The 21,394-nt window shown below is 39.0% G+C and overlaps 1 protein-coding gene across 1 annotated transcript in view; it reads left to right on the top strand.

Annotated features, from left to right (window-relative positions):
• Window positions 1–21,394, top strand: part of LOC144595762 (low-density lipoprotein receptor-related protein 1-like) — a 1,259,652-nt gene that overhangs the window by 1,216,892 nt on the left and 21,366 nt on the right. The window contains exons 82-84 of the mRNA XM_078403382.1: window positions 8,947–9,111; window positions 14,230–14,391; window positions 18,879–19,053. Coding sequence (XP_078259508.1) covers window positions 8,947–9,111; window positions 14,230–14,391; window positions 18,879–19,053 — 502 coding nt within the window. The remainder of the gene's footprint in view (window positions 1–8,946; window positions 9,112–14,229; window positions 14,392–18,878; window positions 19,054–21,394) is intronic.

Genomic DNA, 21,394 nt, shown 5'->3' on the forward strand with positions numbered 1-21,394 from the left:
ACTAACTCAGCATTAAACCTGGAATCCCCATGTCTATTCATCTTAGCAACTCTCAGGAAAAGCCCGGCACGGCATAAATTCAGTTTTTTCATTCTTCTGTCATTTAAAAAAATCATATAAAGCTTTGCATAAATGTAGCATAATTGAGATGGTTGGTGGCATATTTTCCATTCTCTTTATGCGCTTAGGGGTAGCAATATGGAAACACAGAAATATGAGCATGAGTAGTTATTTGGCCGCTCGAGCCCAACTCCACCATTCAATATGTTTGTGGCTGATCCTATATCTCAATGCTCCATATTTGCTCTCTCCCTTCAAACCTCGATGTATTTTGTGTGTAGAAATCTATTTCCCTCGGAAATCTATTTTCCTCTGTAAGTTTCCTACCTTCTCAAAGAAGAAAAATTCTGCTGACTTCTAAATGTCTTATCTCACATACTGAAAATGAGAGCTAGTGTGTTAGATCACCATTATCAGCCAGATAAGATGCTTATCTGCATCCAAACGGTCATGCTCTGTCAGAACCTTACACATTTAAATGAGTTCTTTATTCATTCTTGTTAACTTTCTTTCTTGTGAATACAGTCCCAGCTGAACCAATTTCTCCTTATACATCAGTCCTAACATCTTGGAAATCAGTCTGGTGAAATTTAGGTGCATTCCCTCAATAGTAAGTTTATATTTTCTCTGCAAACAAGACTGCAAATGCTGAGACTATTTCAAGTATGGTCTCACCAAAGCCCTGCTCAGTAGTTGTTGTTGTTGCCATCTGTCCATCTGTGAGAGATAGTGTGGCTTTGACATTGTCCTGCTTGGTGAAGGGAATGTTTCATCTGTGGTTGTACTTCCTGCTGTGGTGAGTAGGCCTGTCCGTGACAGGCAGACCCTCCCGCAACTCCCACAGGTGAAGTTGATGCTGGCCATTGCATTGGGCATATGTTGTTGTAGCCTTTGGCTATTTTGTGGCTTTGGTGCCTGGCCTTCAGGGACTTGCACCATGCGCTGTTGTGATACTTCATACCTTCCTGAAGGTAATTTTGCCACCTCTGTCCTCAGCAGCTCCTTCTCAGTTATCAGTGCCAATGTTAAAATTTGTTATATCTCTCTTAATCATAACCTTGTAGCAAAACATTGATCTTCCTCTTGGCCTCCATGGATTGGCAACCTCCCAGGTTAAATATTTGTAATAGTGGGAAGACATTTTTGCTGCAGTCCTCTAATCTTCTTGTTATGAAGGCCTACAGTATATACTATTTGCCACCTTTACTGCTTGTTTCATCCACATGGTTGCTCCTAATGTTTGGTGTACAAGGACACCACCAAGATACCCTTGTAGATGAAGTTTTGCCAGTCATCAGCGAAGTAATACTTTGCCTTTCCAATTTTCCCACTAATCTGAATAATGTCACATTTATCCATGTTACAAAGGAATAGGTGATGTTTTAGGTCGCAATTGCCAATAGTCTATCTCCTGTGATGGAGACAGTGAGATCAAAAAATGGAAGTCGATAGTCTATCTCCTGTGAAAGAAACGGTGAGATCAATCGATAGTCAATGGAGAACGTGGCTTCCGAAAGGTATTGCCGCTTGTTGAGCAGTCCCACCAGATTATATATAACTTGCCTCCACTCTGTTTCCTTGGGTTTTGAGGCGACTGCTGAGGGCAATGTTGGAACCACATATTCTTTCACAAAGGGGGCATGCGCCACTTACATGCTTGCGCATAATTTTCACGCAAGAAAATCATTGCTTGGAGTTACCAGAATAAATTTATATCAGTTTTTCATGCAATTCCATTTTAATCCATGTTAATCCTTATTTTCAAAAACTCTAGAACTTCTAGGCTGTTAAATTAATGTTAGGTATTTTGAATATTATGATGCTATTAGTGAAAATCCCATGGCGATAAAAGCAATTGAATCCATTACTGCAGGAATCAGCGCTGTTTAATGAACCATTGAAACTTTTAATTTCCGCCAAAGTCATTTGCAGGTAACGTAGTCTGTGTACAGATCTGTCTCAGGAAAGGGCACAAGGGAGGACTGATGAATGTGAATTAGATCAAAAAGATTTCTGACCAAGCATATTTAATTTTGTAACATTTTCTCATTTTGGGCATGCAGTGTAACTCCATATAATAGAGTCGCTCTGAGCTCTAATTTTAAACTCAATTAAGCATAAAATTGGGCCGGATTTAAAATAGTATACAACTCATCATCATCATCATCATATATATACAGCTGGAAACAGGCCTTTTTCGGCCCTCCAAGTCCGTGCCGCCCAGTGATCCCCGTACATTAACACTATCCTACACCCACTAGGGACAATTTTTACATTTACCCGCCAATTAACCTACATACCTGTACGTCTTTGGAGTGTGGGAGGAAACCGAAGATCTCGGAGAAAACCCACGCAGGTCACGGGGAGAACGTACAAACTCCTTACAGTGCAGCACCCGTAGTCAGGATCGAACCTGAGTCTCCGGCGCTGCATTTGCTGTAAAGCAGCAACTCTACCGCTGCGCTACCGTGCCGCTACCGTGCCGCCCATCCTGACTCATCCATGCCCTCTTCCCACTAAACAGGCTTGTTATCAGTTATGGCAACATATCTTTATTTTGTAGGTTCCTTCAGATATATGTTTTTTTATTGTGCAACATTGCATATGCTTGGAAATCTCTATGATTGTATGTCTGAGAGGAAGGGAGGGAGAGAGTGAGAGGGAAGAGAGAGCATAGGTTCAAATTCATTAAACAGATTACTCAAGCAGCATTATGGTAGTCCCAGGGATGCACAACCATGAATAGATAAATATGAAGGCAGACCTCCAAGATCATAAGGGACATGGTCTGCTTACTGGAACCACAGTTAACCTTCAAAAGGGAAAACAATTAAAAAATATTTTTAATTAGTAACTGTATTCATGTGCATGCACGGTTTAGCAAAAAAGTGGTAATGTTGTTTGGATGTTTTACATTAATTATCTCTAAACGTCTTTAATTCCTTAACAGACAATAATTGTGCATGTTACATGTTGATTCAAAATGTTTATTAGACATGTATTAATTGTTCACAAAATGATAAAATGTAAAATGTTCATAGATTTGTTTTACTTGGGTTATTAACATTTCTATGTGCTCATAATCACTGATTATTGGTTGTTAATATGTTGTCCGCACATATGATCTGGCTGCTAAACTGGTATTGACTTATAGTATAATCTTTAGGATTTACTATATGCTGTATACCAGGATCTGGTCTAATTTTGAAAATTTCTGCAAACAAAATCTTTTTCATTCCTGGTGTGGAAAATCATACACATAATATAATTTTTACTAGTGAGATTTTTATGGTTTTCAGTCCTGGGCAAGAAAATATTTATCCTTATAGCTCAACTATCTTCTCAGGTGTAGAGGTAATGCAATGAGAATGGTAATGGCCAGAAAGGGTTAAAGTATGACAGCATAGACTAGGTTTACATTGTCTTGAGCATACAGAGATAGTCTACTGAAGGTACTGAAGATGGTTACATGGATCAAAATATTAGGTATGTTCTGATGGTGGAATCCAGAATACGGATTATAAATAGGGATCGGGATGCTCTTGCAGAGGATTGTTTCAATCAAGATTGCAGAAATCGAAGAAAATATCATCAGTGTGAAACATTAATTGATTTCCTCCACAGATTCTGCTCAATAATTTATCATCATCAGTTTTTATTTCACATTTTCAGCATTCACAGTTTGTTTTTGTCACAAACCTTGATCTCTGTCCTTGAAAATCCCATTGAGCAGTTTCAAAATGAGATGTATAGGTTTTTGTTTGTCAAAGGAATTAGATTACAAAATGGTTTCGCAATTAAAGTGCAGATCAATCATTGTCCAGTTGCAAGACAAAACAAGGATCCAAAGTTTAATTCAATAGCAAGAATCATGAGGGTTGTGCATGGCAATGGGTTGGGTACCATTTCCCTTATTCATCAGCAGTCAAGGGAGAATGAGGAGAAACATTGCAAAACACAGCCATCCTTTACAAGAGAGGTGTGAAGGGTTTTTAGTTGGAGAGTCCACCCATTGATATTTGAGAATCAACAGCATATTGTGAATTATAAGTTCATAAGCCCAAAACTAAACCCTTGTTTTCAGTTCTGTTATTTAACTCATGATATTTTAATTTTGCTACATTTTGCTACATTTTGAGCTTTTGTACAGACCCAACCACAAATATGCAATATAAAATCAAGAGTGGGGAAGATAAATTACTCTTTTTATTATAATGGCATCAATGCCTACCTACCATCCTTCCCCTCTCCCCATGCCAGCCACCCTAATTATAATATTACCTGTTTTCCAACATATAAACTTAATTAAAAATAGGGTAATACACTCCAATGCAATGGAAACACAATTCATAATTAAACTGTTAATTATGTGAACACAATCATCCTGCTTTCATTAAATAACATTTAAAAATGGTCGGCCAATATGAACATTTCCTTCTGTCGTTTTCCTCATGCTGTGGTTAATAAAGCAACTGAGAATTATATTTGCCAACTATTATTCTGATTTTGTTTTTTTTGTTGCCCAATTTATAATTAGTTTGTTGAGTATCAAACTCGAATAACATTCTTGCTCTTTCATTCTTTGCTTATAGAAACATTAAAAAATAAGTGCAGGAGGAGGCCATTTGGCCCTTCGAGCCAGCTCCATCATTCATTGTGATCATGGCTGATCATCCACAATCAGTAACCCGTGCCTGCCTTCTCCCCATATCCCTTGATTCCGCTAGCCCCAAGAGCTCTATCTAACTCATGTTGGCAAACTTGCCTCCTGTCGATATTCCAATCTGTAAAATTTCCTTTAAGTTCTTTTTTCACGCATTGAGACTTTTGACCAGTGTAGCTCTTTATTCAGCTTGCCCTTATCTTTTGAACCAACTATGTCTCCTTCCAAATGATATATTGTGAATGTGCCCACTTGACCTCCTTTACTGTTTGGGTTTTGGAGAAAAAAAACTAGTTTTAAACCCAGTCAAATAATTGACAAGAATTATATTCTCATTATATTTTCTCCTTGCAAAAATACAGGAATTTCTATCATCATATTTATTGCATCTCTGCAATAGGTTTCATTGTAGCAATATTGTGTTCTTAACATAGTAAAAGATGCTGAATTACTTTATTGAAGCTTTAACAAACAAAAATTGATAGTGAACTACAATGGAATAGATGAGAGCAAAGTCAAAAGAAGTTTTGAAATTGCAGAGGCAGCTTTGAGGCATTGCAGAGGTCTCAGAAGGCCACAGGGTGGCATGGATACATGGTTAACACAAGAACAGCTCGGGCTCATGTTTCAGCCTCAGACAAGTGACAAAGAAATGGAAGGAGTTGATGACAAGCGATATAGATCAAAACAATGGCTTCTATCTGTATAAGATTTAAACAAGAGTATTTTCACATCCACTGAAGGATGTTGGACAACAAAGGTGCCAAGAGAGGTGATGATGAGGCTGAATACAGATATGTCAGCGGGTCAGGCAGCATCTCTGGAGAGAAAGAATAGGTGATGTTTCGGGTCTTCAGAAAACAAAACAAACACACACACACACCCACATGTTAAGAATTTATCCCACAGATCTCCTAAATAATTTATCCCACAGATCTCCCAAATAATTTATCCCACAGATCTCCCAAATAATTTCTCCCCCCTCACCTTAAACCCATGCCCTCTAATTCTAGACTCTCTTGCTCTGGGGGAAAAAAAATCAGACCTCTTATTCTATCTATGCCCAATTAATTTTATGAACCACTATATGATCGTTCCTCACTCATTTACATTCCAGTGAGAATAAGCCCAGCCTAACCAATCTCTATTCAACACCCCATTCCAGTGAGAATGAGCCCAATATAGTTTTGCCTCCCTTGAGTTTTGGGTCTGATTTTGAAGTTTGTCAGGATTACCATGGCTGTAACCATCTGCTGACTATTTCCCACAACACTAGTCATTTACTATAGGATCTGATTACCTTTGACCAGCAACCTATGAGGTTAAATACATTTCAGTGTTGCTTCAATATTCCTTGTAGATGGCTGATTCTATTATATTTAGTCTCTCCCAATATTTCCTGAACTATTTCTCCTATTCCAAAACTATTACAATCCCCACATTGAAATCATTAAACTCAGAACAAGATTGAAGCTTGTTTGGCCTGCATCTTTCAGTTATTCGATGGATTAATGAAGGTTTCTGAATTCCTGACCTGGAAACTATTGATATTGGGCAAAGCAGCTGGTTTCTCACTAGCAGGAAGAAAACTGAAAGAACACCAGAGGGAAAAATCATCCTTAGCAATCTCTCTTTCTCTCACATCATGGAATTGTGCAGAAAGCACCAAAAAAATACCCTGGGAAAAATTAGTTTGAAAAATTAAATCCCTCCTCTCCAGCTGACAACGCAGCATAACTGAGGTCAAGAAAGATTGCTGGAAGAACATCTTTTATCAGCACAAAAATAGCAATGCATTGTCTTTGGCCTATGTATTTGGTCTGATCTATCTCACAGATACACAGATCACAGACTCAGCACCAACATGCAGAATTGTGCCCACATTCTTGGTATAGCTGATAAATATTTCAAAAATCTGCTGTACAATATTAGATGAGCAGGGTTACAAGTTACAGTCATAGATTTATAAAGCATGTGGCCCGTCTAGGAGCTGCCAACACACAAGATCAAGACGCACTCTTGAACCATTGTTCGATCACAGATAGTTTCTGGGAATGAACACTGTTTTTGGGGTCATATACCTGCAAGATGCAATGAGAAAACAGAAAATATCAAACTTCAGCAGGTTGACAGGATCTTTGAAAGTGAATGGTGGGGTTAAATCTTTAGGCTGATAACTGTCATCAAAAAAGATGCTGGCAATAGTTCATTGACTTCAAGTGTCAACCTTCCAATCTCATCAGGTGCTCAGTATTCATTGTATTGTGTTCCATATTTCCAGTAGCAGGAGTATTTTCCATTTTGATTTAATTGGCTTTTGGCCAAATTGTTTTGTCTCAGTGTCAGAGTTTGCTGACTGTCACAATCTCAGTGACAAAGAGCGGCCACCCAAAGTCCCCATATTATTGCTTTCTGTGTGTTCCAAGGACAAATGTGACATATTTGGTTGAAATGACATTGATAAACAATATCTACTTCATATTTTTGATTTATTGTGTAATTTAAATCACATGATATGCTATTCCTTACCTGACACATAAATGGAAGCAAAAATTATATTTCCGTGGATATAGAATCTCAGTGCCAGGGTAACAACACTATACCATTTTTCTTGTGCAAATATAATAAACATAATTAAAATAAAAATAGCAGCCTTCTAGCCATATAAATAATTAAATCTTTGGGGTTCGTTTTAGAATTATCCAGTTGCTTAAGCTTGTGGAGATATTGGAAATGTTGAAAATAAAATCTTCAGAAACAAAACTAACAAAACGTTTGTCTATTGCATAAAAGGCTTACAATAGGAAATATTGATACCAAAAGGTTATGAGGAAATATTGATACCAAAAGGTTATAATATAAATGCCTGGAGAATATCAAGCTAATAATTTGCTTAATAGCCGTGCAATTTGAAGGAGAATTCTTGATGGGATTCCTTAAGAAACTCAAATGATTTAACCATCCAACTCTGATGGATTCAAAGCTGCCATCAGTCTTTGCAGATGTCTATACTGCTACTTCTGAGTTGGAAAATTATGGAATTTTGTCTTTCTCCAAAAATCTGCATATACTTTGCCAATGAATGTGTGACTTTTTGAATGACATAGTCATAATGGAAACAGATCCTTCAGCCCAACTTGTCCATGCCAATCTAAACTAGCTCCATTTACCTGTGTTTGGCCCATATTTCTCTAAACCTTTCCTATTAGAGTCATAGAGTCATACAGTGTAGAAACAGGCCCTTCAGCCCAAATGTTTCTTAAACATTGCGATACTACGTGCCTCAACCACTTCCTCTGGCAGCTCGTTCCATACATCCACCACCCTCTGTGTGAAAAAGTTACCCCTCAGGTTCCTATTAATCATTCCCCCTCTCAACTTAAACCTATGTCCGCTGGTTCTTGAATCCCCTATTCTGGGCAAGAGACTCTGTGCGTCTACCCAATCTATTCCTCTCATGATTTTGTACACCTCTATAAGATCATCCCTCATCCTCCTGCACTCCAAAGAATTAATGTACCAGTTCAATGTAAAAGCAAAACACCATGTACCATGCAGGTACTATCACAACATTTAAGAAACATTTCGACAAGTACATGGATAAGATAGGTTTAGAGGGATAGGGGGCGAACACAGGCAGGTGGGACTAATGTGGGTGAGACATGTTGGTCAGTTTGGGCAAGTTTGGCTGGAGGGCCTGATTCCATGTTGTATGACACTATGACTGTGACTCGATATAAAAATGATGTAAAAATCCACATATATCCAGCTTGAACTCACGCAGGGTAGCTGTCCTTGGTGTCCAGACCAACATCTAGCCATCAATCAACATTGCTAAAATAAATCATTTGGTTATATTTTTAAAAAGACACAAAGTGCTAGAGTAATTCAATGGAACAGCCAATATCTCCGGAGAACATGGATAGATAACGTTGAGAGCCTTCTTCAGACTTTCTTTTTCTGCAAACCGGCATCTGCAGTTCCTTGTGTCCACACTCAATTGGTTATTATCTCATTTGTGTTTGTACTTCTTCATTGTGTTTTAAGTTACTGCCACCTTTTCAATATTTCCATAGACTTTTCAAAATTTAAAATGGTTTTGCAACATCTTCAAACTAAAATCCTCGAGCTTAAGTATCCCACAAAATAAAATGTATATTTTGCTATCACTATTCTCAAAGTCTGAACATACATATTGATACTTGTTCCTGTCCTTATTACAGGAAGTACCTGCGACCTAGTGTGTTTGAATGGTGGAACATGCTTTGTGAATGAGCGAGATCAGCCAAAGTGCAAATGCAAGCCTCAGTACTCAGGACAGGAATGCGAAACTGACCAGTGCAGAGATTATTGCCAAAATGGAGGAGTCTGTTCAGCATCAACATTAGGTATTGTAAATAGCTACCCAGTTGTAGCAAAAGATGTTTAGTCTGACTGCATGGAACATCTATGTTCATTCCATCAATATGACAATAGTAATGTGTTAAAATTGACAATCACATTGTGTCAATGCTAATGACTATGTATGACAATTTTTGTCTGATTGGGTTAAATATATTAACCTAGAACTTTCCCCTGCATCTTCATAGTGTGTAATAGAACCAAAATACACACCTTGGGCACTATTGGTAAGTCCTGTAGATAGACACAAAATGCTGGAGTAACTCAGCGGGTCAGGCAGCATCTCTGAAGAAAAGGAATATGTGGTGTTTTCTTCACATCCTCCACGCTGCAGGCTCGAACACCATGTGGTCTGACTTTCTTGTGTCTAACTGCTTCCCCTCTCCAACTGATTCCCCCTCTTTTAACCAGGTTATCCCAACTACCCCCCCCCCCCCCACATCTATACATTAATCCTCACACCTCCCTCCTCTCTGAACACCCACAATCCCACCACAGGACCTCGCCTCAACCTCTGTTCACTCCACTGCCCCCATCTGACCCCAACCCCCACCCTTGTTGTTTTTTCACCATCCCCCCTGACATCCCCCTTTCCGATACAGAATGGTCTGGCCTCAACAGAGGGCTCACTTACCTTTGTTCCCCCCCTGCACCCAAACAACGAGTTCCAGGTCCACCATGACGTAGAGCTTTTCTTCTGTTGCTTCCGCTTCTGTGCAATTTTCTATGGGAAAGTGTTTTTACTACCCAGTGATGACCATTTCTCCCACTAGTCTACCTCCTATTGAACTCCCCCAGATGGCCGTCTCCCCTTTCAAGACCTTTTCATTTCTAACAGCCTGCGTGAATGGTCTGAAAATGGGTCTCAGCCCAAAACACCACCTATTCCTTTTCTCCAGAGATGCCGCCTGACCCGCTGAGTTACTCCAGCATTTTGTGTCTATCTTCAGTGTAAACCAGCATCTGCAGATCCTTCCTACACATTGGTAAATTTGGTACCCTTTCCTTTGAGAACTGCAGAACAAATGGGGGAAGATACAATATATTGGACATTAGGAAGCAAGGGCGAGGGATGGTTGGAAGTTTGTTGTTGGATTGGGGTCTTTGGGAGAGAGCTGAGGTGGCTGGCATGAGGGATGGCTGGCAGGATGGGTGGCTAGCAGGAGGGATGGCTGGCAGGAGGGGTGACTGGCAGGAGGGGTGGCTGGCAGGAGGGGTGGCTGAATTTGGAACCTTGATCAGAGAGGTAAGGAATTTCCCACATTATGCAAGGTCTAGATCAAATGGGAGGTCAAGAGTCAGTCAAAGCATTGATAGTGTTGAGCCCTGGTCCACTTGCAGAACTTGGGAAGTTGACCTTGGGGGGAAAAGAGGGGCAACGTGAGATCAGTGGATGCAGAATTTTTTCTCTGAGGGGCCATAGTTAAATAACATGGGCAAAGTCAAATTTTGAGACTGGCATGATTTCACTTGGAAATGTTCATAATTGTAGTTTATACCAGAAAAAAAATAGAATCCAATGCAATGCTGCGGGTTTGAATTTCTACATTACTGTATTCTTAGCTAGAATATGTGGAGAAAAAACCAAACCTACTATTTCCTTTATTTTACATGTTGCCCTGTATATTTGAGATTTTGAATGACAATAGTACATTATGAACCAAGGCTGATGTTAGACATAGACATAGACAATAGGTGCAGGAGTAGGCCATTCGGCCCTTTGTGCTAGCACCGCCATTCAATCAGATCATGGCTGATCACCCACAATCAGTACCCCGTTCCTGCCATCTCCCCATACCCCTTGATTCCACTAGCCCTAAGAGCTTTATCTGACTCTCTTGTGAATACATCCAGTGAATCGGCCTCCACTGCCTTCTGAGGTAGAGAATTGCACCCTCACAATTTTCTGGGTGAAAAGGTATTTCCTCATCTCAGTTCTAAATGGCCTACCCCTTATTCTTAAACTGTGGCCCCTGGTTCTGGACTCCCCCTACATCGGGAACATGTTTCCTGCATCTAGTGTGTCCAATCCCTTAATAATTTTATATCTTTCTAAAAGGTCCCCTCTCATTCTTCTAAATTCCAGTGAATACAAGCCCAGTCGCTCCATTCTTTCATCATATGACAGTCCCGCCATCCCAGGAATTAACCTCGTAATCCTCCGCTGCACTCCCTCAATAGCAAGAAGGTCCTTCCTCAAATTAGGAGACCAAAACTGCACACAATGCTCCAGGTGTGATCTCACCAGGGCCATGTACAACTGTAGAAAGACCTCTTTGCTCCCATATGCAACTTCTCTTGTTATGAAGGCCCACATGCCTTTAGCTTTTTTTTACTGCCTATTGTACCTATATGCTTACTTTCAGTGACTGATGAACTAGGACACCCAGGTCTCGTTGTACTTCACCTTTCCCTAACCTGGCACCAATCAGATAATAATCTGTCTTCCCGTTCTTGCCGCCAAAGTGGATAACCTCACATTTATCCACATTATACTGCATCTGCCATGCGTCTGCCCACTCACCCAACCCGTCCAAGTCACTCTGCATCCTCATAGCATCCTCTTCACAGTTCACACCGCCACCCAGCTTTGTGTCATCTGCAAATTTGCTAATGTTACTTTTAATTCCTTCATCTAAATCATTAATGTATATTGTAAATAGCTGTGTTCCCAGCACCGAGCATTGCAGGACCCCACTAGTCACTGCCTGCCATTCTGAAAGGGACGCGTTAATCCCTACTCTTTGTTTCCTGTCTGCCAACCAATTTTCTATCCATGTCATATCCTGCCCCCAATACCATGTGCTCTAATTTTGCCCACTAATCTCCTGTGTGGGACCTTATCAAAGGCTTTCTGAAAGTCAAGGTACACTACATCCACTGGCTCTCCCTTGTCCATTTTACTTGTTACATCCTCAAAAAATTCCAGAAGATTTGTCAAGCATGATTTCCCCTTCATAAATCCATGCTGAATTGAACCGATCCTGTTATTGCTATCCAAGTGCGCCGCTATTACATCTTTGATAATCGACTCCAACATCTTCCCCACCACCGATGTCAGGCTAACTGGTCTATAATTCCCTGCTCTCTCTCCCTCCTTTCATGAAAAGTGGGATAACATTAGCTACCCTCCAATCCGCAGGAACTTTTCCAGGGTGTTATTTCTTTTCATCTATGGTACCACTGTTAATTATACATGAGTAAAAGAAAGGGAAAAAAATTGTGAAACTAACAGCACAAAATAGTTGTAAATTATGTTGTTGCTTTTTTCTTGTTGATATATGCCTTCCTGTAATATTTTTAAATGCTTGTTTTGCAGATAATGCCCAGAAACATTAATGTTCCAATCCAGTCTCCCTGCAGATTTGTGCTGGCTCTTGTAGAACATCTGTGGTATTTTAGAAATGTCGCAATGTAAAGTCATGTTTACAGATGCGGCCCCCTAACTGCAAAATGTTAATTAATAAATTTCATTATGTGTGATAGATGCTTCGCATCCAGCCCATTGTTGCTAGTTTGTCCCTCAGACGTTATTGCCCTTCACAGACGTGCAGTTATAATGTGTCTACTTTAATGTCCCATTTGAGTTATCAATAAAATCATGACAGATGAGCCATTCGTGAATAGTGCAAATTTACTTTTACAGCTGAAATTCTTCCCTTCCCTCATGCTATGGTTAGGAATCCTAATGCCAGTTAAAAAAAAACAGAAGACAAACTGACATGCTTGGCTAACCAGGGAGTCATTCTGCATGTCAATGCTTAATTGTATTTTAAGCACTGCTCGTACTACCATTTCATTATGCATTTTTTAATAGAATCTTCAACATGTTACCAATATAATCTGAATATTTCTTTCTAATATACCTAATGGACCATACTGACAGCTAATGGAAATTTATTTTTTTGCAGCACAAGAAAATCACTTCCCCAAAACTATCCCCATATCTTACTTCTATATTTAGATAATATTTGCATAAGATCACAAGTGATAGGAGCAGAATTAGGCCAATCAGACCATCAAGTCTAATCTGCCATTCAATCATGGCTGATCTATCTCTCCCTCCTAACCCCATTCTCCTGCCTTCTTCCCATAATCTCTGACACCTGCACTACTCAAGAATCTATCTATTTCTGCCTTAAATATATCCACTGATTGCCTCCACAGCCTTCTGTGGCAAATAATTCCACAGATTCACCACCCTCTGACTAAAGAAATTCCTCCTCATCTCCCTAAAGAAACGTCCTTTAATTCTAATGCTATGACATCTGGTCCTAGATTCTCCCACTAGTGGAAACATCCTCTCCACATATTCTGTACGTTTCAATGAGGTCCTCCCTCATTCTTCCAAACTCCAGCGAGTACAGGCCCAGTGCCATCAAATGCTTTGTGTGAAAAAGTTCCCCTAAATAGATGAGAGTCCAGGTGTGGCACAGGGGAGAGAGGGGTGGGGAAAAAGTAAAGAGGGGGGAAGAAGTGGAGGGTGGAGAGAGATGTTTGGTAGTTGCTTAAAATTCAAGGAAGGCGAGTATAGGGGATAGAAAGAGGAGTTACAATGGATAAAACTGGGACATGCAATAGGCCTCGGCAAAATGAGCACATGTGGTCAGCAAAACAGTGGCTGAGTCTACGCTTGGTCCCACTGATGTAAAGGAGGCCATAATGACAACATCAAATGCCATAGATGAGGTTAGAGGAGGTGCACAAGAACCTCTGTCTCACCTGGAAGTGCTGCTGGGGATGGTGGTGAGGGAGGAGATATAGGGACAGGTGTTCCATCTCCTGCAGTTGCAGAGGAAAGTGCCTATGGAGGGGGTGGTTTGGTGGGAAGCGATGAGTGAACCAAGTTGTGGATGGAATGCTCCCTGCAGAAGGCAGAAAGAGGCGGGGATGAGAGGTTATGACAGGACTGAATGTCATTCTGATAAGCATCAGCACAAAAAATGAAATGTTGTATAGGGGTCAGCATTAATCCAAAAAAAACTGCTGAACTGTTTAAGCTATACTTTGATTCAGTTTTGTTTGTCCACTCCAATATGTGCATTTACTGACTGGACAGCTGTTAAAGTCTTTCTGTTTAACTTTTTTCTTTCCAATCTATTTAGGAAAACCAGCTTGTCGATGTCCAGTAGGATTTACTGGTCCAACCTGTAAACAAAGTGTTTGTGACAGTTTCTGTCTCAATGAAGGGATTTGTGACGTCAATTCGGGAAATCAACCATTTTGTTACTGCCCATCAGATTTTACAGGAGACAGGTGTCAATACAGTGAGTTACATGATAGTGGTTTTCACTGGAAAAAGCATAAATTATCTCTGGCAGCGGAACTGGTGTGATTTAATTCTGTGAATATGCCATGGGAAGATTAATAGCAACAGATTGCGAGCTAGATTGTTCCACAATTTATTGGAGTAGAATTAGGCCATTCGGCCCATCGAATCTACTCCGCCATTCAATCATGGCTGATCCCCGCCTCCTAATCCCATTTCTCTGCCTTCTCCCCATAACCCTTGACACCCGTTCTACTCAAGAATTTGTCTATCTCTGCCTTAAAACTTGGCCTCCACCATTCTCTGCGGCAATGAGTTCCACAGATTAACTACCCTCTGACTAAAGAAGTTCCTCCTCACCTCCTTTCCAAAAGAGCGCCCTTTAATTCTGAGGCTATGACTTCTGGTTGTAGACTATCCCACCAATGGAAACATCCTTTCCACATCCACTCTATCTATGCCTTTCATTATTCTGTAAGTTTCAATGAGGTCCCCCTCAACCTTCTAAACTCCAGCGAGTAGAGGCCCAGTGCTGTCAAATGCTCATTTGTGAGCAATGGAAGAAAAATGTTGAAAGATGATGGATAGGTTTAAGACAAATATTGACATCATCCTTTTAATTGTGGGTCGATACACTTAGTAGCCTTAATGACTTCCAGATTAAGGAAGTCCAATGAGAATTAATACTAGAAAATAAATAATTATTGTTAGATTGAACTAATTGAAGTTGAAGTTAGAGGGTTAAATATTTGAACAAAATTAAAACAGTATTTTAATTTTAAAATGAAAGGCAATAATGCAAAAATTTCTGACATAAAAAAATGTTGGAATTAGTCGCAAAGTCATTCAGCATAAAAATGGGCCCTTCACCCCAACTTGTCCATGCCAACTAAGTCGTCCATAAAGATTAGTCCCATTTGGACATATTTGTTGCATATCCCTCCAAACTTTCCTGTCTTTGTACTTGTTCAAATATCTATTAAATCTTGTTATTTTACCTTCCTGAACCACTTCCTCAAGGAGTTCATTCCATCTACCCAATATCCTTTAAGTGAAAGTTGCCCCTCACGTTCCTATTATACCTTTCCCTTCATACCTTAAGCCTATAACCTCTAGTTCTTGATTCCCTAATCTTGGTACAAAAATGTATATTTACCCGATTAGTACTCCTCATGATTTTATACATTTCTGTAAGATCACCCCTCAGTCTCCCACACTCCAAGCAATAGAGTGCAACTTCCCTATAAATCAGTCACTCAAGTCCTTGTAAATATTTTCTGTACTTTAATTTTTTTTAAATTAATATCTGCAAAGTGACAGATGAGTTTGACAGAATTTTATACCTGAATTTATAGCAAAAGCTGAAAATCCTTTAAAGGGTTAGGCAACTCACAACAAAATTAAAAGTAGAGGTCAATCAAACAAACCTATCATAATTGGAGTTAGTGAAGTGAATAGTTGCAGGTGACTTTTTAAACACTGGAAAGATAGGCAAAGTACTGCACGCTATGTAATTGTCCTTTCAATCAGTTGAAGATACAAGAATGGCAAAATTTTGGACACACATGATGAGGAACATAGGAATCACCACCAAAGAAAACATCAAAAATTCTACCAAACTACCCAGGTGGTATTATGATTGAGCAATAATGGAGAAGGGTTCTAACCATAGATCGAGCATATACTTAGAATTAGCATGAGATCAATTCGCATTGTACGTCATTTTCAACAGTGCAAGAGCACTAAATTACAAAGATCAAATAATGTATTAGAGATGGTGAAACTTGAAATAAAAACAAACATGAAACCCACCAAGCAGTATCTGTGGAAAAGTGAAAACAGTTATTAATTCAGATCCATCCAACCACCCAAATTAAATTCCCATAGCCTGGATAATATGAGTGCAAATACATTATTTTATTTTATTCCATAATTTACCATCATAATTAACAATCTTTCCGTCTACTTAAACTTCATATTTAATAATTTCTCCATTATCAAATATCGAGAGGTTACAGACAAGTGTCTTTGCTCAATGCTTTTTTTAAATTTCTCCACTTCCTTCCAAGAGTTCACTCTTTCCTCAGGTAGCATTTTATTTTATTTTAATGTATCCTTTCAATAAAGTAAATTCAAGAACTTTACCTGGAAATCCTCCTATTCCACACTTTAAACTCTCAGCAAAATTCAAATTATTCCTGACCTTGATTGTTCTATTACCATTTTTATCATCTTCTCCAAAAGGTGTTCTTACTTTCAACCTTGTGTCTCCTTCTGCTGCTCACAACTATTAACTGGGTTGCAAATATTGCTATCATAAGCTATACTTTGCTTAATAATAATAATAATAATATATTTATTTTATATAGCGCCTTAACACATGCACAAAGCGCTTTACAAATACAATTAACATAGAAACAAACAGACAAACAGACAAACTATCCTGACGGAATAGCTTCTTACAACATCTTTTCCTGTTTTGTTCATATAATCAACTCATTAGTGACAATTGATTAATCTTTTCTCACCACCCATTATTTCATATTCATATCAGGTTTTTCAGTTGCATCTTCCACAAGAATTTACCATGCTCTCACATCTGCAACCAGAGTGGGCAGATGTTGCATCTTTTCCTCTTCCTCACCCACATCTGTTATTGCCCTACCTATCCGATGGGAGGGTGCAGAATTTTTACGACATCTTCTGGTTTGGATATGCAAAACTGAAACCATTCCCTTCAGCAGCTATGGAAAGTTTGAAGTCTACCCTCTGATTTCATCACGGCTCATAAACCAGAGTTCAAGCTTAATAGCATTGCCCACAATCTCTCCCTGTGTGAAAGATCCAGATCCCTGTCATTCCGTGCCTCTTTAAGATGTAAAGATGTTATGAATTACATCAATCTACTAAAAGCCTTAACACCATTATCTATCACCAGTCATCCTGTATCTCAGTATATGTGACAATAATATACCCATACCAAGCTGACCTCTCATTCCCATTCCCTCTACTTCCACATATATTGTTCCTTACCTTGGTATTTCAAAACCCCACTTTTTTTCATGGTTTCAAGTATTATGTTCTTTACCCATGTTTTTGCCCTGTACTGTCCCTCCTCCATGACCCTGGCCTGCTGAGTCTACTCAACAGGTTTTCTTTCGTAAAACAATCTAAGACATTTCTATGTATAACTAAGCACAATAGTCATGCAAGTTTCTGAACAGGTTCACCAATTCCCAATTGGGATTTGAGATTGGAAGTAATCTCTCTCCTTCTAAAACTGTTAGGCTACATTATTGTTAAAATGTATCGTTCTATCACTGTATGATTAGATATGATTGAACTTTATAAAAACAATCAAATCCTCTAACATAGCCGAATTGAACTGAAACTAATCTCTTTTGACTCTTGGGATTCATATGACAAATCATTTATTTCTGATTATCTTTACATCATTACAGCATTGAATCACTTAATGACAAACTTCAAATTGTGTTATTCAATAATCTCATGAATATATCTATTATTATTCAATATTTCTTTCAATTGAATAACATCCATCAGCAGACATTTCCCTTTCAACATTACTATATCTATTTAATATTACATGATACAGAGATATTCCCCCATCTGGCCTGTCATAACTGTGATTTAATTAGAATCATAGAAAATTTACTACTCAGACATCATTTGGTCAATTGAATCTGTGTCATTTGATAAAGAAATATGTAATCAAATCCAATTTCCAGCACTTGATCTTTAGCTTTGCTCTTCAAGTGCAGATCAAGGCACATTAAAATGGGGCTACGGTTATGCTTTAAGCACCTTTCAGGTAGTGAGGTCCATACTCTGATCTATCTTGAATGTAACATGCCTCCTCCCTTCCACCTCCCTCATGATCAAATGTGACTTGCTTCACTTTCTTCTATGGGTTCTGAAGTGGCTGTTAAGGCCATTGTAAGAATTGCAGATTTAAACAAATGGGCCTGAAGGTGTATTACTTTCGCTGCTTACCTGGGGCAATACCGGGGTACTTCTTGGGTGATGCACAGCTTTAACGTTTCAAATGTTCCAAATGGCATCCTGAATGCTTCTTCTTTACCTTGGGTGGCCTAAGACAATTATCCATTTCAAAAAGATACAAGCGCTGGATGTTGAGTCAACAGGTCTTTTAAACAAATGATCGAGGTTATATATTTGTAACAGAAAAGATTATAATTGGAAACAGTGAATGCAATGACATGGTTTGAATTAGCAGTGATCTTTAAATGAGATGCATTTTCATTCTTTGTATTGCAATAAGCCTGACACTTATTATTTGGACATTTCCTGATTATGCTTTAAAAAATAGCATTGTGTGACTTTGAGGAATCAAATGCCCCTTGTAGAATTATTTTCTTCAATGAAAATACTTACAATTGACATGATCAATATTTGAGTTATTACTGTAACTTAATTTAACAATTGTATTTCATTGGTTTCTAGATATGTGCTATAACTACTGCATGAATTTAGGAACATGCAGAATAAACAATGATGGTAGTGCTCGCTGTATCTGCGCACCACGATTTGATGGGCCTAAGTGTGAAGTGGATAAATGTGCAATGTGTCAGGGTGGACATTGTGTTGTGGACAAAGAGACTGGACAAGTAGCTTGCAAGTAAGTAAACTTTTGCTCAATATTGAAATCTATTGCTATAAAGTAAAAGCAACCCAATACTGTAGCCAGCACTATTGGATGCCTGCAATTGATCTCCACCCATTTGCTGCAAGTTGCTTGATAGATTATAATAACTTTCATTCAGAATATCGGCCTGCCTTTTTTCATCTTTAGGGCAAATTACATATTTTGGCTGGAATGTATTTTCTATTTTATCACTATTTTAATTCATTTATGTTCATATCGTCCCTTTAAATCACTTCATTACTGATTTTATTAACCATAGGACAAGGACAGAAATAGTTTTAGTCTTTTGCACCACCTAGCTTCTTTGCAGGGATTCATAATACTGTATATGCATAAACAATACTTGCTTGTGAATATGGTTTGTCACAAAGTGCAAGCTTTTTCATTGTTTTGTTTTTGTGCAATTTTTGTCTCGCGGCTGTGGGTTTAACTGATTTATTGTTCATCTTGATGGTGAGCAACAAAGAAACTGACCTATCTCTCCACTTTGGGATGTTGTGTGATTTTGTTGTCGGGAATAGTCTTCATGTGCAGTTGTCATCATTGTACTTCTAATTGTTGGTTACCAGGGATTGGGAAGTGGCAACAAAAACAGAGATAATGAATTGCTGTAGTATATCCAGTATGTGGTAAACACTGCAAACAAGGTGCAGCAGTGGGGGAATGGAGGATGCTTAAACAAGTTGATTAAATGCCAATGGAAATATTGTTTTATGCTGGATTGTGCTTCAGCTGCTTGGGTGCTATTCCAGCTTCATTCATCTGGCCAACTGGAATGTCTTCCATCATGCTTGGCTTACGCATTTTGATAAAATGGGCTTTAGGAAATCAAAAGGTGAACTAGTCACTGGAATCTCTACCCTCAAACCTGGTCTGGGGGTCAGAGAATAGTTTTTCGAGCATTGCTGTCTTTAGATTCTCAGATAATAATTCCTTTTTCTGAACAATATAATTCGTATTTATGAACGATGGGCAAGGCCCTCTCGTTTTACTTGTTGAGGCTTAAGTGATGTATACCACAGACCATCAGTCTGAAGAAGGGTCTCGACCCGACATCAGTCTGAAGAAGGGTCTCGACCCGAAACGTCACCCAAGATGACTTCTCTTCTCTCCCAAGATGCTGCCTGACCTGCTGAGTTACTCCAGCATTTTGTGAATAAATACCTTCGATTTGTGCCAGCATCTGCAGTTATTTTCTTATAATTTACCACTTATCAACCCATCCTTTTACATTGTCCAGATCTTGATGCATACAGACTTAGACAGCTTTGTTATTTGAGTAATATTAAATGGTGCACGTTGTCATTCAGAAATCTGTGAAGAGCTTAAGGTCGTACCAAAAGAGTCATGGAGTCATGCAGCACAGAAACAGGCTCTTCAGTCCAACTTGCCCTTGCCAACCAAAATGCCACATTTACACTAATCCCACTTGCCCACATTTGGCCCATAAACCTTCCCTATCCATGTAACTGTCCAAATGACTGTTAAAACGTTATTATAGCATCTGCCTCAACTACCGCCTCTAGCAGTTTGTCCCATATAATCGCCTGTACTCCATCTGCAAAACATCTTTCCAAAACTGAACAAAATCCTCCAAATGTGGCCTTACCAACATCTTGTACAACTATCCTGCTGTAATTTTTGATAACAATCTTTTCTATCTACTTTAGCGTCACGTAGTAAGCAAAATTTACTAATCATGCCTTCTGCATTCTCATCCAAAGCGTTGATATAAACCACAAGCAGCAATGGGGCCAGCACAATGGCAGAAAGGTTATTATTGAAGTAACATGAGCTTTGGTTCATGTCCTGAGGAATTGCTGAATTGATATCAGTGAGGTATCAAACTTACAACTAAACAAAACTATATGATAAAAACAGAAACAGAAAAGAAAACAGAAGATTTTGCAAATGCTTAGCAGATCAGGAAGAAAAGCAGAGTTAATATTTCAGGTTGAAGACCTTTTGGCAGAGCTAACAAAGTCATATTTTTTTTCTGGAGAGTTTTGCTCAAGATTTCCATTGAGTTTACATGTATCAGGGCTCCATGTGATGCATTAGTCAGTGCTACCTTAATGTCCCACCATTGGGTTCCACTGCACCTCTGGTCCTACCTGTTCAGTTGTGCAAACAATGATGTCTCGTACAATGCATGCCTTAATGCTCACTCGGCATGAACTCATGTCTAGTAACTTCTCCTCATCAATTTGTGTTGAATACAAGTGAGTAAATGGAACATTCTGAAATCAAAGCAATTACATCACCCCGTTGAGATCCACTTAATCTGATTAAAATTCTCACTGGGCAAAACAAA

Source organism: Rhinoraja longicauda, chromosome 8 (genome assembly GCF_053455715.1).
Source record: "Rhinoraja longicauda isolate Sanriku21f chromosome 8, sRhiLon1.1, whole genome shotgun sequence".
NCBI classification, from domain to species: domain Eukaryota; kingdom Metazoa; phylum Chordata; class Chondrichthyes; order Rajiformes; family Arhynchobatidae; genus Rhinoraja; species Rhinoraja longicauda.